The 21074-nt window shown below is 30.7% G+C and overlaps 1 protein-coding gene across 1 annotated transcript; it reads right to left on the bottom strand.

Moving 5' to 3' along the window:
• Window positions 1-2146: 2146 nt before the first annotated feature.
• On the bottom strand, window positions 2147-20512 carry LOC113381259 (electron transfer flavoprotein subunit alpha, mitochondrial-like). Its single transcript, XM_026620220.1, has 5 exons — window positions 20459-20512; window positions 16950-17214; window positions 12207-12422; window positions 8898-9049; window positions 2147-2356 (listed from the first exon to the last, which is right to left on the bottom strand). Exons 1-5 carry the CDS (start codon window positions 20510-20512, stop codon window positions 2180-2182), a joined length of 864 nt encoding a protein of 287 aa, XP_026476005.1. The 3' UTR covers window positions 2147-2179.
• Window positions 20513-21074: the final 562 nt, after the last annotated feature.

Raw genomic sequence — 21074 nt, 5'->3', positions numbered from 1 at the left:
AATATGTAAGAAATATGAATTACAGCAAATGTCTAACCTAAAAATGCACGTTTTACATCAAAACAAATATTAGTTGACAGCAAATTCAACTCATAAATGTGTCATCCGCCATATTTGTTGGGCTCCAAGTTGCACTTAAAATCCGCTAGAGGAGAGCTTTTTTTTCCAATATTTTGTTTCCAAGAAATTTTTTTTTTGTATATCGAAAATAATTCAGATTTTAATTTTAATTCTGGCTAAAGTTTTAAAGATCACTTATATAGTCTAAATAAATAATTTTGAGTTTGTAATTCAGTTTATAAAACTTTTATAAATATTAGACAAATTTTCAGAGTATTTATAATAATCTATTTGAAAACATTTAATATTCCGCGAACATTTTGTTACGGTACGGAAGTTCCAGCATTAATTATATTTGTATAAGTAACTTTAAATTTTATTCGCATTATTTAAAGATATTATTAATACCGGTATTTTACCATTTTGGTTTTAAAAGCCAAAAATATTGAAACACCGGAATTAACTTCCCGTAGGGAAAGTTATTGTAATCGTCCAAAATCGAAATTGAAAATTTTTGCATTTCTCGACGTTTTGAAGATTTCTGAACATTTTGGCATACTTCAGAAAAAATGGATGTGTGTGTGTGTGTATGTATGTATGGATACAATTTTTCGCACACGTTTTCGGGCGTGCCGAAAATTTGAATGGTTCAAAAAACATTCGATTCCTATTGATAGGGAGATGTGCTGATTAGTTTTTGGCAAAGGCAGGTCCAGCAGTTACGGAGATAGAGAGTAAAGAGTGCAGAAAATAGAAATCGAGTGTTTGAGAGAACGGAGCATCCGATTTGAATGATCTAAGAAACATTCAATTAATAATGATTGGGAGAAGTGGTTATTAGTTTTTGGCAAAGGCAGACCTAGCCATTTTGAAGATACAGAGCTAAATGTGCAGAAAATTGCATCGTTTTTGAGAGAACTAAGTCCGATTTAAATGATTCAAAAAACTTTTTGCTTGTTTTAATAAATAATTGATTTTGGAAAAAAAAAATTTTGTTTCAAAAATTTTTTTTTTGTATATCGAAAATAATTCAGATCTTATTTTTACTTTTAGCTAAAGTTCTAATATACTTTAAACAAATAATTTCAACTTTGCAATTCATTTTATATAATTCTTATAAATATTAGACAATGTTACAATATTAATAATAATAATCTATTTGAAAACATTCAATATTCCTCGAACATTTTGTTACGGTACGGGAAGTTCCAGCAATTTGCCTTAAGGCACGATGCCATACACCTCACTAGTTGAAATTTTTTATCGGTATTAATGCAGTTACTATTGATAGTAAAATTACCATTACCTATCATAAATATTAGGGAATGATATACATATATTATGTTGCACGACAGCAAGTATGCTCATATAAAACAAAACATTATGAATGAAAAAATTGCGAATACAAATCTTCAAAGGTGGGTTAAACAAGCTTTTCTCAGATAAATAATTTGCAACTTTGTTTTCAAATTCACGAAAATTAACTTATAAAAATTATGAAAACAAAAAAAACCAGTGCTATTTTTTTTTCAAGTGAATGTCGACGAAAATTGAACAGAATTTACAGATCTTGTACAATAGCCGATTACAAGTAAATGCAAAAATTCAATTTAAGCCTATAATTTTTGAAAACTTGGAACAATCCGAGACAAGCGATCCAAATCCGGGAACAAGGTAGAAATCCAAGACTGTTCAGGCCAATCCCAAACGTATACTCACCTTATATAAAGTAAATAAAATTACTAATATTTTATCGCCTGTAGATCCCAAAATCTCCCCAGTAATTTGAAATCCACATAGATTCCACATGGATGTCACAGCACTGAAGGCATGATACATAATCGTCTTAGAACTAGATCACAAAAGATTTAATTAGGTGAAGGTGATATTATTTTTATGTAAAGATAAACTGATTCAATGTATTTTTGTTTTGATTTATTCAAACCCTCATAATACAATGTTATATTATATTGAATTTACAATCTTATCACAGCTATTTGACCAAAAATTCAGAGCTAATAGAAAGTGTACATATTCCTAGGCACATTAAATGGGTTTTGTATTAAAATGAATACACCTGCACAATACTTGTACAGCTGCCAATTATAGTAATTAGCTACTAAAGCTTTCCAGTTAACTCTGGAACTGCTTTAAATAAATCAGCTACTAAACCAAAGTCTGAAACTTGAAATATGGGTGCCTCTGGATCTTTATTGATTGCAACAATAGTTTTAGAATCTTTCATTCCAGCTAAGTGTTGAATTGCTCCAGATATTCCAACAGCAATATAGAGTTCCTAGAAATAAATTACATTTTAATATGTTACATATAAGATCAGGCACAGCATTCAAATCGATTTTAGAATCAGCTTATATTTTAAACTTCAACTTAAACAAAAATAAAAATTTGTATATATTTTCATGTTGAGCAATTTTGAGAGCACGCATCAATCGATTTATATTATAATTCAAAAAAACATTTGATTCCTATTGATAAGGAGACGTGCTGATTCGTTTTTTGTCAAAAGCAAGTCCAGCCGGTTCAAAGATACGAGACGAAGAATGCTGAAATGGTAATTCATTATCAGAGAGAAAGGAACGCCCGATTTGAATATTTAACAAAAAATACACTGCACTTGTACAATTGAATAAACTAGATTCATGTTCAATTTAAGTGGATTTTTGAAGAATGTTTTCACAAATGAAATCCACCGTCTCTCATACATTCAATATGACCCTAGTTTATTCAATTAATTGCAAAAATTGTGATTGAAAAATTGAACAAAACATTGGTCAAACATCACAACACATCCGATGATTTGAGTGTTTGTACATCATACCAAATTTATTCCTAATTTATATTTTTCGCCCTTGTACTTATTTGTCGTTATTGCATAATCCAAGCTTATTGAAAACTGTATAACAGAATTAGAAGCATTTATTGGTAGCGTAGAGAAGGACACAAAGTTTTAATTTATCTTTTTAACTTCCCGAAGGAGAAGTTTATGTTTTCATCAAAAAATCCGATTCGCTAATTTTATGTTTTCTCGACGTTTCGAACCATTCTGAATCGAATGAGACCAAATTTGAAAAAAGTATGTGTGTGTGTGTGTGTGTGAACAGATTTTTTGCCGTAAATCGACGTTTTCTCCAAAACGGATGGACCGATTTCAAAAATTTAAAAGCCATTCGATGTATCTCGATGAGGACTATCGTTTCTGAGTTTTGTGCGGCAATCGGCCGGGCCGTTTCTTTGTAAATTGCAGAAAAGTGAAAAATTTTTCGTCCACGTTTTAGCCCGCAATTCTGAATCGATTTCGAAAATTCAAAAACCATTCGATAGATATTAGTTGGGAATCGTGCTGATTAGTTTTTGGTAGAGATCGGCCGGGCCGTTTTCTTGTAATAAAGTTTAAAAAAAAAAAATTCGACGATTTTTATGATTATTTTTTTGACGGTAGATACCATAGTCTTCTAGATCAGGCATCGGCAACCTACGGCACGCGTTGAAATATAATTACTTATCTAATGTAGCTCGCTAATGTAATTCAATCTACATTGAAGCACTTAAAGATGAATTTTCCAGATGCAAAGACTTTAAAGCTTATGTGCCTAAATTTTCCTTCCTCATAAAACCAGATTTCATAGATCCATCAATAATACCGTTTGATTTTTCAATTTTTGAGTGGATGAATGTTGATGATTTTGAAATGGAAATTATGGAACTAATATCTTTAGAATTATGGAAAACAAAATTTAAGGAATTACGAAAAAATCAGGAAGACGACTCCATGGAAAATTAAATTGTTGGATGACATTGTCGGAAATATTTAATTCTTTAAAGAAAATTGCATGCGTTATCCTTTCACCTTTTGGTTCCACATATCAATTTTACACCCATTGTAGTATTTTTACACCCATTGTAGTATTGTTTACAAACATTGTAGTAATTTTACACCCATTGTAGTATTGTTTACAAACATTGTAGTAATTTTACACCCATTGTAGTATTGTTTACAAACATTGTAGTAATTTTACACCCATTGTAGTATTTTTACACCCATTGTAGTAATTTTACACCCATTGTAATATTGTTTACAAACATTGTAGTAATTTTACTCCCATTGTAGTAATTTTACACCCATTGTAGTATTTTTACACCCATTGTAGTAATTTTACACCTATTGTAGTATTGTTTACAAACATTGTAGTAATTTTACTCCCATTGTAGTATTTTTGCAAACATTGTAGTAATTTTACACCCATTGTAGTATTTTTACACCTACTGTAGTAATTTTACACCCATTGTAGTATTGCTTACAAACATTGTAGTAATTTTACTCCCATTGTAGTATTTTTACAAACATTGTAGTAATTTTACACCCATTGTAGTATTTTTACACCCATTGTAGTAATTTTACACCCATTGTAATATTGTTTACAAACATTGTAGTAATTTTACTCCCATTGTAGTATTTTTGCAAACATTGTAGTAATTTTACACCCATTGTAGTATTTTTACACCCATTGTAGTAATTTTACACCCATTGTAGTAATTTTACACCCATTGTACTATTGTTTACAAACATTGTAGTAATTTTACACCCATTGTAGTATTTTTACACCCATTGTAGTAATTTTACACCCATTGTAGTATTGTTTACAAACATTGTAGTAATTTTACACCCATTGTAGTATTGTTTACAAACATTGTAGTAATTTTACACCCATTGTAGTATTTTTACACCCATTGTAGTAATTTTACACCCATTGTAATATTGTTTACAAACATTGTAGTAATTTTACTCCCATTGTAGTAATTTTACACCCATTGTAGTATTTTTGCACCCATTGTAGTAATTTTACACCCATTGTAGTAATTTTACACCCATTGTAGTATTGTTTACAAACATTGTAGTAATTTTACTCCCATTGTAGTATTTTTGCAAACATTGTAGTAATTTTACACCCTTGTAGTATTTTTACACCCATTGTAGTAATTTTACACCCATTGTAGTATTGTTTACAAACATTGTAGTAATTTTACTCCCATTGTAATATTTTTGCAAACATTGTAGAAATTTTACACCCATTGTAGTATTTTTACACCCATTGTAGTAATTTTACACCCATTGTAGTAATTTTATACCCATTGTAGTAATTTTACACCCATTGTAGTATTGTTTACAAACATTGTAGTAATTTTATACCCATTGTAGTATTTTTACACCCATTGTAGTAATTTTACACCCATTGTAGTATTGTTTACACCCATTGTAGTATTTTCACAAACATTGTAGTAATTTTACACCCATTGTAGTATTTTTACACCATTGTAGTAATTTTACACCCATTGTAGTATTGTTTACAAACATTGTAGTAATTTTACTCCCATTGTAGTATTTTTGCAAACATTGTAGTAATTTTACACCCATTGTAGTATTTTTACACCCATTGTAGTAATTTTACACCCATTGTAGTATTGTTTACAAACATTGTAGTAATTTTACTCCCATTGTAGTATTTTTGCAAACATTGTAGTAATTTTACACCCATTGTAGTATTTTTACACCCATTGTAGTAATTTTACATCCATTGTAGTATTGTTTACAAACATTGTAGTAATTTTACTCCCATTGAAGTATTTTTGCAAACATTGTAGTAATTTTACACCCATTGTAGTATTTTTACACCCGTTGTAGTATTGTTTACAAACATTGTAGTAATTTTACACCCATTGTAGTATTTTTATAAACATTGTAGTATTTTTACACCCATTGGACTTATGTACATCAAATTATCAGATATTTTATAGAGATTTTAATACTGTGTACATATTTTGTGTAATTTTTTTTGGGTTCAGTACCATGATTTTTAATTTCAGTATGGGAAGTTCTAGCAATTTGAATTAAGACACGATGCCATGCACCCCACTAGTTAATAAAAATGTTTAAAAGATAAATTTGGTTATAATTCTTCTCCCCCAGAACCTGGTTATATATTTCAGAATTCAGGCGGCACTCTGAATCATATTGGTAGAGTGGCTCGGCACACCACAGTTAAAAGCTTGCCGACGCCTGTTCTAGATCATACTAAAATATTACGGCTCTACGACAACTCGTTTAGCTTTAAAAATTCGTCAAAGTTTGCAAAAATTAGTATGGTCTTTTTGGCATTTGTCAAAATTAGAATTTTCATCGACGTTTTCTCAAAAACGCCTGAACCGATTTCAGATATTTAAAAAGCATTTGATGTATCTCGATGAGGATTATCGTTTCTCAGTTTTGTGCGACGATCGGCCAAACCGTTTCTATGTAATTTGGAAAAAAGTGTTAAACTTTTCGTCCACATTTACGCCCATCCTACCGAACCGATTTTAAAAAATCAAAAACTGTTCGAAAGATATTAGTTGGGAATGGTGCTGATTAGTTTTAGGTGAAAATCTACCGAGCCGTTTTCTTGCAATTAACTGTTGAAAAAAAGTGTTAAATTTTCGTCCACATTTACGCTCATCCTACCGAACCGATTTTAAAAAATCAAAAACTGTTCGAAAGATATTAGTTGGGAATGGTGCTGATTAGTTTTAGGTGAAAATCTACAGTAGCATAAGCTTAAATGTAGGCGAAAAGTTTACCACTTTTTTCCAAATTACAAAGATACGGCTCGGCAGATCGTCCCACAAAACTGACAAACGATAACCCTCATGGAAATACATCAAATGGCTTTTAAATTTCTGAAATCGGTTCAGGCGTTTTTGAGAAAACGTCGATCAAAGATCTAATTTTGACAAATGCTAAAAAAAACGATACCAATTTTTGCAAACTTTGATAAATTTTTAAAATTAAACGACTTGTCGTAGGGCCGTAATATTTTAGTATGATCTAAAAGACTATGGTATCTACCGTCAAAAAAAAACTATAAAAATCGTCGAAATTTTTTTTTCAACACTTGATTACGAGAAAACGGCCCGGCCGATCTTTCCCAAAAACTAATCAGCACGATTCCCAACCAATGTCTTTCGAACGGTTTTTGAATTTTCAAAATCGATTCAGAACTGTGGGCTAAAACGTGGACGAAAAATTTTTCACTTTTCTGCTATTTACAAAGAACGACCAGGCCGATCGTCGCACAAGACTGTGAAACGCTAGTCTTCATAGAGATACATCGAATGGCTTTTAAATTTTTGAAATCGGTCGAGCCGTTTTGAAGAAAACGTCGATAAACGTCAAAAAATTTGTTCGCACGCACACACACACACACATACTTTTTCTAAATTTGGTCTCATTCGATTCAGAATGGCTTGAAACGTCGAGAAAACATAAAATTCGCGAGTCGGATTTTTTTATGGAAACATAAACTTCTCCTTCGGGAAGTTAATTATAAATTTGTCAGAAATACTATTTGTAATGTTAAGGTAACATTTCCATACAATAATTGTTAATTAAACATTTCAAGTATCTCCGCACTTGCATCATCTTAATTGTGCCATTTTTTTATGTATTCAATATCAAATCATGCTGTGCGCATTGAATACGTTAAAAATGTCAAAAAAAATGTTAAGGTTTTTGCTCAAAACGCATAATCTGAATACAAATAATATAGTCTATCTTTAACGTAATTTAAACTATAAATACGCACACAAAGATGACAAATTATTACAAACTAGGGTTTGTCGGTTTTCAAAAATCGGTTTCAAAAACCGGTTTTTTGCCAAAATTATGGAATTCGAAAACCGGTTTTTAGTGAAAAAAGTCGGTTTTCACTGTATAAATAGAAAATGACAAATATAGCCAAATATAAAAGATAGATGAAAGTGTTTTGATTCTTGAAATCATATCGGTTCAATAGCATTTTATATCTTATCAGTCTGCAATGGTTCCCAGAAATGTTTTGTATATATTAATTTAGAGTTTTATAGCAGTGTATATATTAATTTAAATCAGTGTGACTTCTTCTTGAAGAAGTAACTTCCACTACACAAACTTAAAAAAAAAAGAGTTTTAAACCGTAGAAACCACAAATTAAAGAACAAAAAACTTATAATTATTATATCAGGCTTTAAAAATGATTAAGCATAATTTGGTCGCTAGTATGAGAGTATTTTCTATTTCAGGAAATTTTATGAGTGAACAAAAGACACATCTAACAATAAGTAGCAATTCGGTAGACGTTCTCAGTTTTTTGAAATCATATTTCATTAAACAAAAAACAATTAGAATGTTTAAAATTAATTAATTAAAATTTCTCGGAACAAACAATATCCGAGTTTAGCTTAATTATTTTTAAAACTAAAATAGATATTAACAAGTATGTATTAACATGTATCTAATATTTTTTTACTTTTATTTTTTAATTTAATGATTTTTTTTATTTAGAAATGAATTATTTTTATTTGTTCGAAAACTTTCCTTTCACTATCATAACAATATTTTCATTCTTATATGTGAAAAGAGGCATGAATAACGAATAATTATTTTCAAAGTTATTTAATCAAGATAAACTATTATTTTTTACTTCTACTAATTGAAATTAAAATAATTTTGTTTACTATCTACAAAATTGAACAATAAATAAATACAGTCAAATTCTTCTCGAAATTACACTAAATTTGCGGATAAATTACAGAATATTCGAGCAAAAATTTATTTTCTATATAAAATTCGAAAACCGGTTAAAACCGTTTTTTTAGTGAAATTAAAATTCAAAAACCGGTTTTCTGAAAGATCGGTTTTTGTATAAACCCTATTACAAACACATAGGATTATATATTAGTAAATTAATGTTTTCAAATTAAGGTTAATATACTTTTATCAGAATTAAAAGAAGCATGCTACTTACAGGTGCAACAATCTTCCCTGTCTGACCGATTTGCATATCATTTGGGCAAAATCCAGCATCTACCGCGGCTCTAGAAGCGCCTACTGCAGCTCCTATCTTATCCGCTAAGTCAAATAATAATTTGAAATTATCACCAGACTTTAAACCACGTCCTAGAAAATTAATTTCATTATTTTAGACTCTTGCTTGGTTTAAGAACAGTCTAATAAACTAGTCTAATGGATTATTGATGAAAATTTGCATAGTAACATAGTTTATTGTCAAAATAAACCCCTTAAAACATTATAGACCTATGAGATATGATTAAAACTATCGATTATATAGATATTTTTCATAAAGGTTGAATACACATTTGGTATATGCCGTTAAATACAAAACGGAAGTAATAATTTTAGTAAGTAGCAGTAATAGTAGTAGCTTCTAGAAAAAACCTTTGTTAAAAACTAATCAGCACGTTTCCTTATCAATACAAATCGAATGGTTTTTGAATTATTCAAATCGCTTCATCCGTGTTCCCGAAATCGTCGACGAAAATTTGTATCCGAACACACGCACACACACACACACATACATCCATTTTTTCTAAGGTATGCCAATATTTTCAGAAACCTTTGAAAACTGAAGATATATAAAACTTTTCATTTTCTTTTTTTTGCGATTACTATTACTTGCCCTACGGGAAGTTAATAACAAATTATTTTGTTATTATTGAATTAAAACACACAATAAGACCGTAGGATGACACATAGATGACATTGGTATGTAATAATCAGGGGCGTAGCGTGCTTTGGCGGGGCTCCGTATCAAAAGTTGTTTGGCGGCCCCCTCAAGAAGAAATTTTTTTTTCACAAAATATAAAAATAATATTATAAGAATATTTATTTATCATTCTAATTATTTATCTATCTAATTTTCTCTAACTTTCTGAATTTTTCACAAATGATTCCAGATATATTTTCACTCTCCTTACCTTTTTTTGAAAAACTGACTCATTTAGTGATCTTGAAATTTTATAAATTTTCTCTCTCTAGGAACATACAGGTCTTGTAGACATTTATGTCCTAGAGTATTTACGTAATTTTTAATTAGTTTTAATTTTAAATTTTTTTTTAGCAGTTGCGATTGTAACTGGAAGGGTCAAGAATAAAATGCATACTGCTATTTCGTTGGGAAAACTGGATGCAACCCCATTGCATCCATCATTGTACCTTAATGAAATAAATTTCTTAGATTTCTGTATTCAAACCTATTTCTAGAACTATCAATTGGTCATGATCATATGAGATATTATACAATATTTCTTTACAGTAGTTCAGTCGACAGTTTTCCGGAAACGTTTATTAATTCTCGATTTCAAAAAGACAAATGTCGCAAAGTGTTTGTGTTCGCAAATGACTTACGTCGCAAAGGTTTTGAAATCTTGTTTGGTTTGTGAAATTAATATATCCAAACAGTAATAGTATACACTAAAATAAGATTGCGGGTCTAAAATTCTCTCATCTTGTAATAACTCAATCAAAATAATGCTTCATTATCTTTTGTCTTTTGTTCTTTAAGGGGGTCTTCCTATGTGATGGGTTGAAAAAATCGATTTTTTTTCATAAATTGCTCCCTTAACATGTCTAAAATTACGGTAGTAAAGCGATTTTAGAAAATTCGAAGTCGTTTTAAAGATACAGCAGGTAAAAGAGTTGATATTTTGATAGTTTTTAACGGACTTGAAACTTTAAACGCGTTTTTCTTTAAGCTGTGTTTTTCAAACTTTCCTCAATTGTATCTCAGAAACGGCTCGACTGAATTACTTGAAATTTACAGGGCACACTCAATATATTTAACACGTTGACTGCCACGCGTGTTTACAAGAAAATCCCCGTCAGGCCACGCGTGCTCTGTCTTGAACGTTGAACTTCTACTGGGGACGTCAATTGTAAACGCTTTGGTCGTTTACAAAATTGTTACAAAGAAAACTGTAAATATTAGACGATTCAGGGAACTGATTGCTGCAAAGTTACTAGGACTGAGTGAAGATTTAACACTGTCTTCTGTTCGACGAAATACGCATTGCATCGCCTTTCGCAGAAATAATTTGAGGAAAAGCCTTAGACGCGCATGCAAGCGGTGTTACGCAAATAAAAGAGAAGAACTGGACCGATCAAAGGCACGAGTAAATCTCAGAAAACCTACCACTTTTTGTCCAAGCTGCCCTGGTCAACCGCAACTTTGCAGTGAATGCTTCAATATTTTGCACTGTAAATAATTTTGCTAATAAACGATTTTAAAAAAATCAACAGTATTATTATCTCCTGTAATATATTTATCTAAAAATGTTCGGAAAACCTTTGGAAGGAGTCACCCGACGTGACCTAATGAGAACCCTTGCTGTCACCCGTATACGGGTGACGTGGCCTGATGAGAACTTTTGCTGTCACCCGAATACGGGTGACACGGCAGTTAACGTGTTAAACGCATGGAATGAACTATTATCAATCAAGAAAATTTTCAAAACTTCGATTTTTTTATAGCAAAAAACAAAAAAAAACGCCTAATTTGCAACTTTTATTTCAAATGTCTATCAAAAATCCAATTTTTTTTATATTCATTTGATTATAGGTCATTCCGTGCTTTTAAGCCTACAAATTAAAACGCCGTTTATTTTTTTTTTTCAGTTAAGCCGATCAGCCGGAATCGTGGAGGAAGTGGGAGCTCTTTTTTTCGAGGCGGGGGTGTTCAGAGCGCTGTAACTCTAGTATGACTGAATATTTTTAGCTGAAATTTTATATTTATACTGTCCAAATATGTGTTAATAAATGATAAAAAACTTGAAGCTCTAAATATTTACTGGTCGTAGAAAAAAAATCCTAAAATATCCCTAAAAAACAGGCCGTCACATAGGAAGACTCCCTTAAAATAGTTATTGCAATCCATCTTTTTTGCAAATTATTTTTACTTCTTTAACAAACTATTTCAGCATGCAAGGCAGGACCGGCCCTGATTATTAGTATATTATTTCAATATTATTGTACTTATTAGACTTAAGAACTGTCTTTTATATAAAGTCAACAATTGTTCGAAGATCATGCTATATATGTACAAGTATGGTACAAGTTTAGCTGGCACAAGTAAGCCTTATACAATATACTTATAACTGAAAATAGCGTTATTAATTAAACAAAAATGAACAACAAAAACCACAAGATAAATACTGCTATCTCTTGTAAATCTGTTTGCAAGATATTCAACAAAGTTATGTTTCATGTGAGGTATTTTACTTTACTTTATACTTAGATTTATATGAGAATGACCACTGACCTCCTGATACAATAGTCTTAGCACTTGATAATTCAGGCCTGTCTGATTTACTTAGTTCTTGGGATATAAATGTGGTCAAATCGGAATTATAGTCACCCTCTGGAACATCTTTCACTTCAGCTGGAGAAGAATTTAATGCAGCTGGTTCAAAGCTGGTGCCACGAATAGATATGACTTTAGTGGCATCTTTCACCTTCAGTGTCTGAATAGCGTTACCTAAAACAAAACAATACCTATTTACTTATCAAAATCCTATATATCAGCAATATAACAAAACATATATATCTATATAATAAATATTTTCGCATTCCGAGTTTCTTAACAATCGTTTCGGGATTCGGGCGCATCACGCACTACTTTGCGTCCGAACGTCTTTAATAATAACACTTATGAGTTTTTGAATAATACAAAATTTCTTGGTATAAATATTAGTAACAATATGAAATGGGATCATCACATAATTAACACTCTGAATCCTAAATTATCAAAAACCTGCTTTATGCTTCGTAATTTAAAAATGAAAGTAAGCAAAGAGAGCCTTTTCACAATTTATTATGTACTCATATTTTTAACTTCCCGTAGGGTAAGTTATAGTAATCGCAAAAAAATCGAAAATGAAAAATTTTATATATCTTTACGTTTCAGAGGTTTCTGAATATTTTGGCATACCTTAGAAAAAATGGATGTATGTGTGTGTGTGTGTGTGTGTGTGTGTGCGTAGTATGTATGTGTGTTCGGATACAAATTTTCGTCGACGATTTCGGGAACACAGATGAAGCGATTTGAATAATTCAAAAAACATTCGATTTGTATTGATAAGGAGCCGTGCTGATTAGTTTTTGGCGAAGGCAGGTCTAGCCGTTCCGAAGATATGGGGCAAAAAGTGCCAAAAACGGTACCTCAGTTTTTAATAAAACGGAGCGTCCGATTTTAATAATTCAAAAAACATTTTACTTGTATTGACAAGATGAAGATTTGATCAAATTTTTATAAGGGCAGGTTTAGGGGTTCTAACTAAAAAAGTAAAAAAAAAGCGGATCTAACGAAAAAAGTAAAAAAAAATGCCATTTGGCGGTCAAAAATGATCATTAGACATATGCACATCAAATTATCAGATATTTTATAGAGATTTTAACAGTAAGTATAAATTTTGTTTTCATTCCTATGGGTTCCGTACCAATGTTTACCCGTTAGACAGCGACGCGGCGCTTACGCGCTTTATATTTTGTTTCTATGCATTTAAAGCAGTACGATTGCTTTGAAAAAAAGTTCAGATCTTCCAACATATGTCAAAATAAAGAAAACATTTTTTTTTCAAAAAAAAAAGATTAAAAAAAAAAAATTTTAATAATTTTTTTTTTCAATTTTTTTTTTCAAAAAAAAGTAATTTTTTGTCAAATTTATAGTTTCTTAAAAATCTTATTTTTTCGAAGTAATTTTTTTTTTCAAAAATGTTAATCGTTTTTAAAAAAAATAATAATTTTTGGTACGGGAAGTTCCAGCAATTTGCCTTAAGGCACGATGCCCTAATTGCCTTAAGACAGAATTCCACTTACAGCTAGTTATTCTAATGTAATTTACGGCATTCAATTTTGGGGGTTTTCACCGTTACTAACATCAGTTTTTCAATTACAGAAAAAAGCAATCAGAGTTATGTTTTCCCTTTCGTCCACTACATCTTGTCGACCTTTTTTCCATGAGCACAAGATTCTACCCGTTCCATGCATTTTTCTCCTAATCACCCTCTGTTTTATAAAAAATAATGGCAACCTGTTTAATTTAACCCCAAATCCCGAATGTATTTATAATGACACAAGACATAAACTTGTAAAAGGTCCCACATTGAAACTGGCCTCCTCATTTAATACCTTTGATGGTCAATAATGCTTTACAATAAGCTGCCACTAGGTATTAGAGAAGTTGGAAATAGGAAATTTTATAAACTACTCAACACATTTTTTAAAGAGCAAGTGTTTTACTCTATTGATAAGTATTTGAGTTATAACTTTCAGTAATTATTCTGTAAAAATTAGAATAAGATTTTAAGTGAACGTTTGTTTTTTTAAATTATATTTCATTTTCATATTGTTTGTATTATTATCTATTAATTTAAGTTATGTACCATATAATATCTATAATTGTACAATTGTGTTGTATAAATATATTTAACTAGCTGTAAGTGGAATTCTGTCTTAAGGCAATTAAGGCATCGTGCCTTAAGGCAAATTGCTGGAACTTCCCGTACCAATAATTATTATTTTTTTAAAACCAATTAACATTTTTGAAAAAAAATTACTTCGAAAAAATAAGATTTTTGAGAAACTATAAATTGGATAAAAATTACTTTTTTTTGAAAAAAAAAAAAATAAAAAGAAAAAAAATTCATTATTTTTTTGAAAAAAAAAATGTTTTCTTTATTTTGACATATTTTGGAAGATCTAAACTTTTTTTGAAAGCAATCGTACTGCTTTAACTGCATAAAGACCGCCAAATGGCATTTTTTTGTTACTTTTTTCATTAGATCTCCGAAACCGCTAGACCTGCCTTTATGAAAATTTGATCGGTTTTTCACCTTGTCAATATAAGTAAAATGTTTTTTGAATTATTAAAATCGGACGCTCCGTTCTCTTAAAAACTGAGTTACCGTTTTCGGCACTTTTTGCCCCGTATCTTCGGAACGGCCAGACCTGCCTTCGCCAAAAACTAATCAGCACGTCTCCTTATCAATACGAATCGAATGTTTTTTGAATTATTTATGAAATCGAATGATCCGTGTTCCCGAAATCGTCGACGAAAATTTGTATCCGCACATACATACACACACGTACATACATACAAACACACACACACACACACACACACATACATCCATTTTTTCTGAGGTATGCCAAAATGTTCAGAAGCCTCTGAAACGTAAAGATATATAAAAATTTTCATTTTCGATTTTTTTGCGATTACTATAACTTGCCCTACGGGAAGTTAAATATATAAATATAAATAACGAACTGCATGCAATTGCAGGTCTATTAGCGTTACGCGCGGTTGTACTGGCTCCGATTTTTTCAATTTTTCTATGTGTTCCACCAAGTTTATATGAACAATATTTTCGGTACTAAAAGAAAAAACAATAGGCTTTCGAATAACGCTAATTAGAAGGTGGTTCAACTAAGCGCACTACCGGAAAACATCAATTGAAAAATTATTTTATCTTTTTCAGCTAATAATAAATGATTATTTGGCATCGATTGTTTTACATAATGTGGCCTATGCCAATATGAATAGAACCACGTAAATTTTTTTTCGATATCTTTTATGGTTACGCCAAAAAGTGAGTTTGAAAAAAGGGGCCACTTTCACATATTTTCAATGATATCTCGGCCATAAGGTGAGATACAAAGTTGAAAATTCGTATATCGGTTTTTATGAAATAGACCTATAAAATGACGTATACATTATTTAAATACCAGGGTGAGGCCGATTCTGTATGGCAAAGCGCCCTTACCCTTTAGGGCAGTCTTGATCCGCGCTCAATTACCTTCCCGTAGGGTAAGTTATACTAAAAGGCCAAAAATCGAAAATAAAATTCTTTGTATATCTCACATTTTAGAGGTTCCTGAACATTTTGGCATACTTAAAAAAAAAATGGATGTGTGTGTGCGTTTGTGTGGATACAATTTTTCGTCGACGTTTCCGGGAGTACCGCTCAACCGATTTGAATGATTGAAAAAGCAATCGATTCCTACTCATGAGATTTAATGCTGATTAGTTTTTGGAAAAGGTCGGTCCAGCCGTTTCCGAGATACGAAACATGCGTCGTATCTCGGAACTTTGTACAGAAAGTACACAAATCCGCATTTTTTCGTTCACGTTTTCAGGCGCACAGATCAACCGATTTGAATGGTTTAAAAAACATTTGATTCCTATTGATAGAGAGATGTGCTGATTAGTTTTTGGCAAAGGCAAGTCCAGCCGTTTCGAAGATACAAAGCTAAATGTGCAAACAATGGCAGTTTTTGAGAGAACTAAGCGTCCGATTTGTATGATTCAAAGAACTTTCTGCTTGTTTTAACAAAATAATTGATTTTGAAAAAAAATTTTTTTGTTTCAAAATTTTTATTTCAATTTTTTTTTCCAAAAAAAAAATTGTGTATCTAAAATAATTCAGATTTTATTCTCAATTCTGACTAATGTTCTAATATACTATAAACAAATAATTTCAATTTTGCAATTCAGTTTATATAATTTTTATAAATATCTAACGATATTACAGAATTTATAATGATCTGTTTGAAAACATATAATATTCCTCGAACATTTCGTTACGGTACGGGAAGTTCTAGCAATTTGCCTTAAAGCATGATGCCATGCGCCCCACTAGTCTTTTCTTTATTTTCGAATATTGCAAATAATTTGGATTTCAATTTTCGCAACTCAACTTATATAACTCTGAGAAATATTAGACAAGAATCTTTATTCTAACTCTGCTTCGAAAGGGATCATTGAGTTTTATTCATTTACTTTTTATGTAAACTTATATAAACATTATCATTAAATACATAAGCTCTTATATTTTGTCAATAAAATACGAACAATGACAGTTACAGTATTTATAATAACATTTGAAAACATTTAATTGAATATTTTATTAGTCCAGCAATTTGCCTTTAGGCACGATGCCATTCAAGATATAAGCAACATACAAAACAAAGTATTGTTGTAAATATTTTCTCAATGTATTCTTACCGGCATAAATTGTACGAACGAATGTTTCAGGATCTTTAACATCAATTATTTCAGAAATAGGGGAAACATCTAACTTGGCCGCTATTCTTGGCAATACAGCCTTGCCAAGGGAACTTGCACCACCAATAATATGCGTAAATTTATATTGCTCTTGAACTGCAACAACAAGTTTTGTCAAGGCTTCAGCAGAACAGTTTTCAAATGCAGCATTTTCCGCTAATAAGACTTGTTTCAAACCCGCTGCTTTGGCAACTTCATTAGCAAGCTAGAAAAAAAAGATTAAGTTTATATATATATATAATATATATATATATATATAAATATTTAAATATAAATCAGATTTTAGCAATATATGATAATTACAATTCACCACCTCATTTTTAATTTCATACAGTTACTTATATACTGCACATTCTTTAATATTTAAAATATTTAATAATTTAAATATTAAAGAATGTGTAGTATATAAGTAACATTTTGAAATTACACTGAAGATGAGTGTATATATATATATACTGGCAAACCCGACAAACTCCGTTTCGCCACCAGATGGTTTCGTGAGAAAGATGAAGATTTTTTTTGCTTGTTTTATATTTGAAAAGGAAAAATTTGATTTTATTATACAACAGTAATGAATTTATTTCGATTACAAAAATCGAAGTGTTTTTTAGTTGAACTTCTCTAAGTAAATGAAAGTGAATCCGCAAATTATCCGTTTCATTGAAGTGCACTTTGGTAAACCACATTTTTTGTTTTTTGGTCTGACGTTAACACAAACAAAGCGGATGGTTTTCCAACTCGTGAACAGGCAACGTATAACTGCCCATGTGAAAAAACAATGATTTTCTTAATAATCTATTTGAAATTTATCCCGAAAACACTAAGCGATTGGCCTTGCGACTTGTTATTGCGAACGCAAGGCGAACTGGAAATTGCAATCGTTTGAAGTCAAACAGAAGACCAGTCGGAATTATTGGTATGTCACCAAATCGCCAGCAATTTTGATTGAATTGTGAAATTCTGAGCGTGTACATCATTATTCTTTGCGGCAAGAATTGCTCGTTGACTTAACCAAGCATAATTCTGATAATTCTCACTAATGTCATCATTCGAATTTTTAATTACGGTGCGTGAAGTTCCAGCAGCTTGCATTAAGGCACGATGCCATGCACAATTAATTTGCTTAGCTATAAATCTTGCGGAGCCCGAGATCCAACGAATGCAAAATTGTCGAAATCGGTTCTTGCGTTCTGGAGATATTTTGTCAGGAAGGAAAACCCGACTTAATTTTATATATATATAGAAGATAATCTATTTGAAATTATTTAAAACAGTTATTGATTATTTTTATTATTAAAATTTTTAATTACGGTGCGTGACGTTCCAGCAATTTGCATCAGAGCACGAGACCTTTCCAACGAATGCAAAATTGTCGTAATCGTTTCGTGCGTTCTGGAGTTATATCGTCAGGAAGGAAAACTCGACTTATTTTTATATATATAGAAGATATGTGTGAGTTTGGTGTTGATATATATTTTGATTCGGGCAGTAACACCAAGAAAAAAAAACTAAAGTAGTTTTAAATGCTTTACTTAGCCATATGTTTCGGTCTTCGTTGAGACCGTCATTCAGTGGAACAACTAAAAGATTTTATATAATGTAGGAGGAAATTGATATATAGTTATAGAACTTATATATAAATACTTACAAAAATTAATTATACAAAAATACACTACACTATTTAAACAGCAATAACCAAGCTATTAATAATTGAAACATTTAAACTAATGATTTTTGTCAATTTTTTTTGTTACATTCTAACTGACGTATAAATACTAAATGAATTGTGTTTACAAAAATTTTTTGTGAAAAAGTAAAAAGACTGGTAAACATATGTTTCTGGTAAAATATTAAAATAATAAAATATACGCTTTATTCAGATATGGTGGTGTTTTGAAAAATTGTCTAGGATTATTTTATAGTCATTGCAAAGCAAATTGTTGTCCGTTCTTTTATTTATAGCTGTCTCATTGTGTAATGATATGGCATCCTTCGCTAAATCTTTTTTTAAATAAATTATTTTCGAAATGTAGGATCGTGGGATTGGAAAAATCTATGTTATGTTTGAGCTGATTAATTTGGTCTGTTAGCTGTGTTTTATACTGGTTTTTGTTTTTGGAATTGTTTTTATGTTGTATCAATAATAAATACAGTTGTGTAATTATAATTACTTAACCCTCCGTCGGTCGGCGTGGTCTGGCCAGACTTTTTTCGACTTCAATTAAAAAAAAATACTTCTAGTAATCCTATCGACTTGAAATTTCTTGACTTTTCCTAAAATTTCATTAGCTGTCGATCAATAAAAAAATCAGGACGAAAAATGTACAGAAGGATAATTATAAGGATATTAACTTTTTTATACTTCGAACGGTCGGAAAGGTCTGTCTAGAGTTCTCATACCATTATATTTAGTATGAAATATACGCTTTTGATATATGTAAACCAGTATTTTGTCTTTTTCATGGTATTTTTCTATTCAAAACTGCGTTGTATATATTCTTTGCTATGTCAGTGGCGGATCCAGCTTCGGCGTCAGGGGGGGGTCATAATTGAAAAGTTTCAATACTTCTCAATGAGTATGTAACAAATATATATATATATATATTATATATATATATCTATATAAGATAGAGCGGGGCTTAAATATTTGCGGGTAAAACGGTCCACCACCGATATCTCAAAAACAAGTAAAGTTAAGGATTTCTTAACAACAATATTTGAAAGTAGAGGAAAAAATGTACAACAAGCCATCACCCTGATTCTTACGACGTTAAAAAAAGCATTTTTACAAAAGATAAATTAAATAAATCTTTATTTCAACTCTGCTGGTGACTATTTTGGACAAAATATCAAATCAAGAGACAAGATATTGGACAAAGTATCAAATACAGAGTTATCTCTGTAAAAAATGTATCTATAAAATTCATATTTTTTATTGGTTGAGTAATGTAGCTATTATTTCGTTAAATCCTTTTAAAATTGAAAATTGTAAATTGGATTGTTTGTCCTCTCGCCGTCCGATTTTACTACGCCTTTGGGGTAAAAAAAGACCAAGTGACAGTTTTTTTAAAAACAGCAAAAAAAAAACACATTTTTACAGTGATGAATTAACTGGAGGTTGTACTAAAACATAGTCAGATGGTTTTTTGTTTATTGTGTCTTATTGGTTGTTATGTTTTTCGTTTATTTTTCACAATATAATTGCTCAAATTTACTTAGCCTTACCTTATGTATGTGTATTTTTTAAAAAACGATCTTTTCTCGATGTTTTCTCGTCTAAACCGATGTTAAAATTTAAAAACTATAAAATGAAACTGGATAAGCGCTTGCGTTGATTAGTTTTTTGAGACAATTGGTCGATCCGTTTCTTTACTATTGGCAGAAAAGTGCAAAAATTATCGTCCATGGTTTTGTAAAAAATTCTTAGCCGTTTTTTATTCGATTGATACCATTTGGAAATAAATAGTTTCTGTCGAAGATCGGTCAAGTCGTTTCTTTTTCATAATAGATTGTCACATTTTTTGGCGATTTAAGTGACACTTTGCATGGCGATAGATTTTCTACTCTAAATGAACGTATTAAACTATAATAAGGCCTGCGACAAGTGGTTTTACTTATGATAATTAAAGTTTGGATTATTTGGCCGCGCTTTTAAAAAATACACCGTGTGTATGTATTCGGCTTCGTATTTCGTATGTGTTCGTTTTCCATCAATGTGTAATATTCAAACCATTTTTTAACTAGTTTGTATTGGTATTTTGCCTTTAGGCAAGTTACATGAACTTCCCGAAATTTGTTAATAATCGACTTTCAGTAAAAAATAAATTAATTTATGAGGGATTCAAGGTATTCCCAGTGGATTTACAATATCACACATAATTGAAAACGAAGACATTAACTCGGAGTATTTTCTAAAGGCAAATTTTCAAAATTCAATAATTTTATAATTGAACTAGTTGCCGTAGGATTTTAATGGTTAAGTATGTTCATTAAGACCAAGTACTTATCGATAAACCAAGTAAATCGTCTACTTTTAATTTTAACAAACGTCAAAAAAACTACTCA

This window comes from Ctenocephalides felis, unplaced genomic scaffold (genome assembly GCF_003426905.1).
Source record: "Ctenocephalides felis isolate EL2017-DRISC unplaced genomic scaffold, ASM342690v1 CF-g0.4_SCAFFOLD_02751, whole genome shotgun sequence".
In the NCBI taxonomy this organism is placed as follows: Eukaryota; Metazoa; Arthropoda; class Insecta; order Siphonaptera; family Pulicidae; genus Ctenocephalides; species Ctenocephalides felis.
Note: the sequence above shows the minus strand (reverse complement) of the source record. Positions and strands in the feature narration are given on the sequence as shown.

What these genes read in the sequence shown, in the direction of transcription:
- LOC113381259 (XM_026620220.1), bottom strand. Translation starts at nt 20,512, where the DNA reads ATGAAAAAGAAACGACTTGACCGATCTTCGACAGAAACTATTTATTTC. An exon ending in CGTTCGTACAATTTATGCCG is followed by an intron (nt 12,423 to 16,949) that starts GTAAGAATACAT and finishes GTTTTGTTTTAG; the next exon opens with GTAACGCTATTCAGACACTG. An exon ending in TAAGACTATTGTATCAGGAG is followed by an intron (nt 9,050 to 12,206) that starts GTCAGTGGTCAT and finishes TTAATTTTCTAG; the next exon opens with GACGTGGTTTAAAGTCTGGT.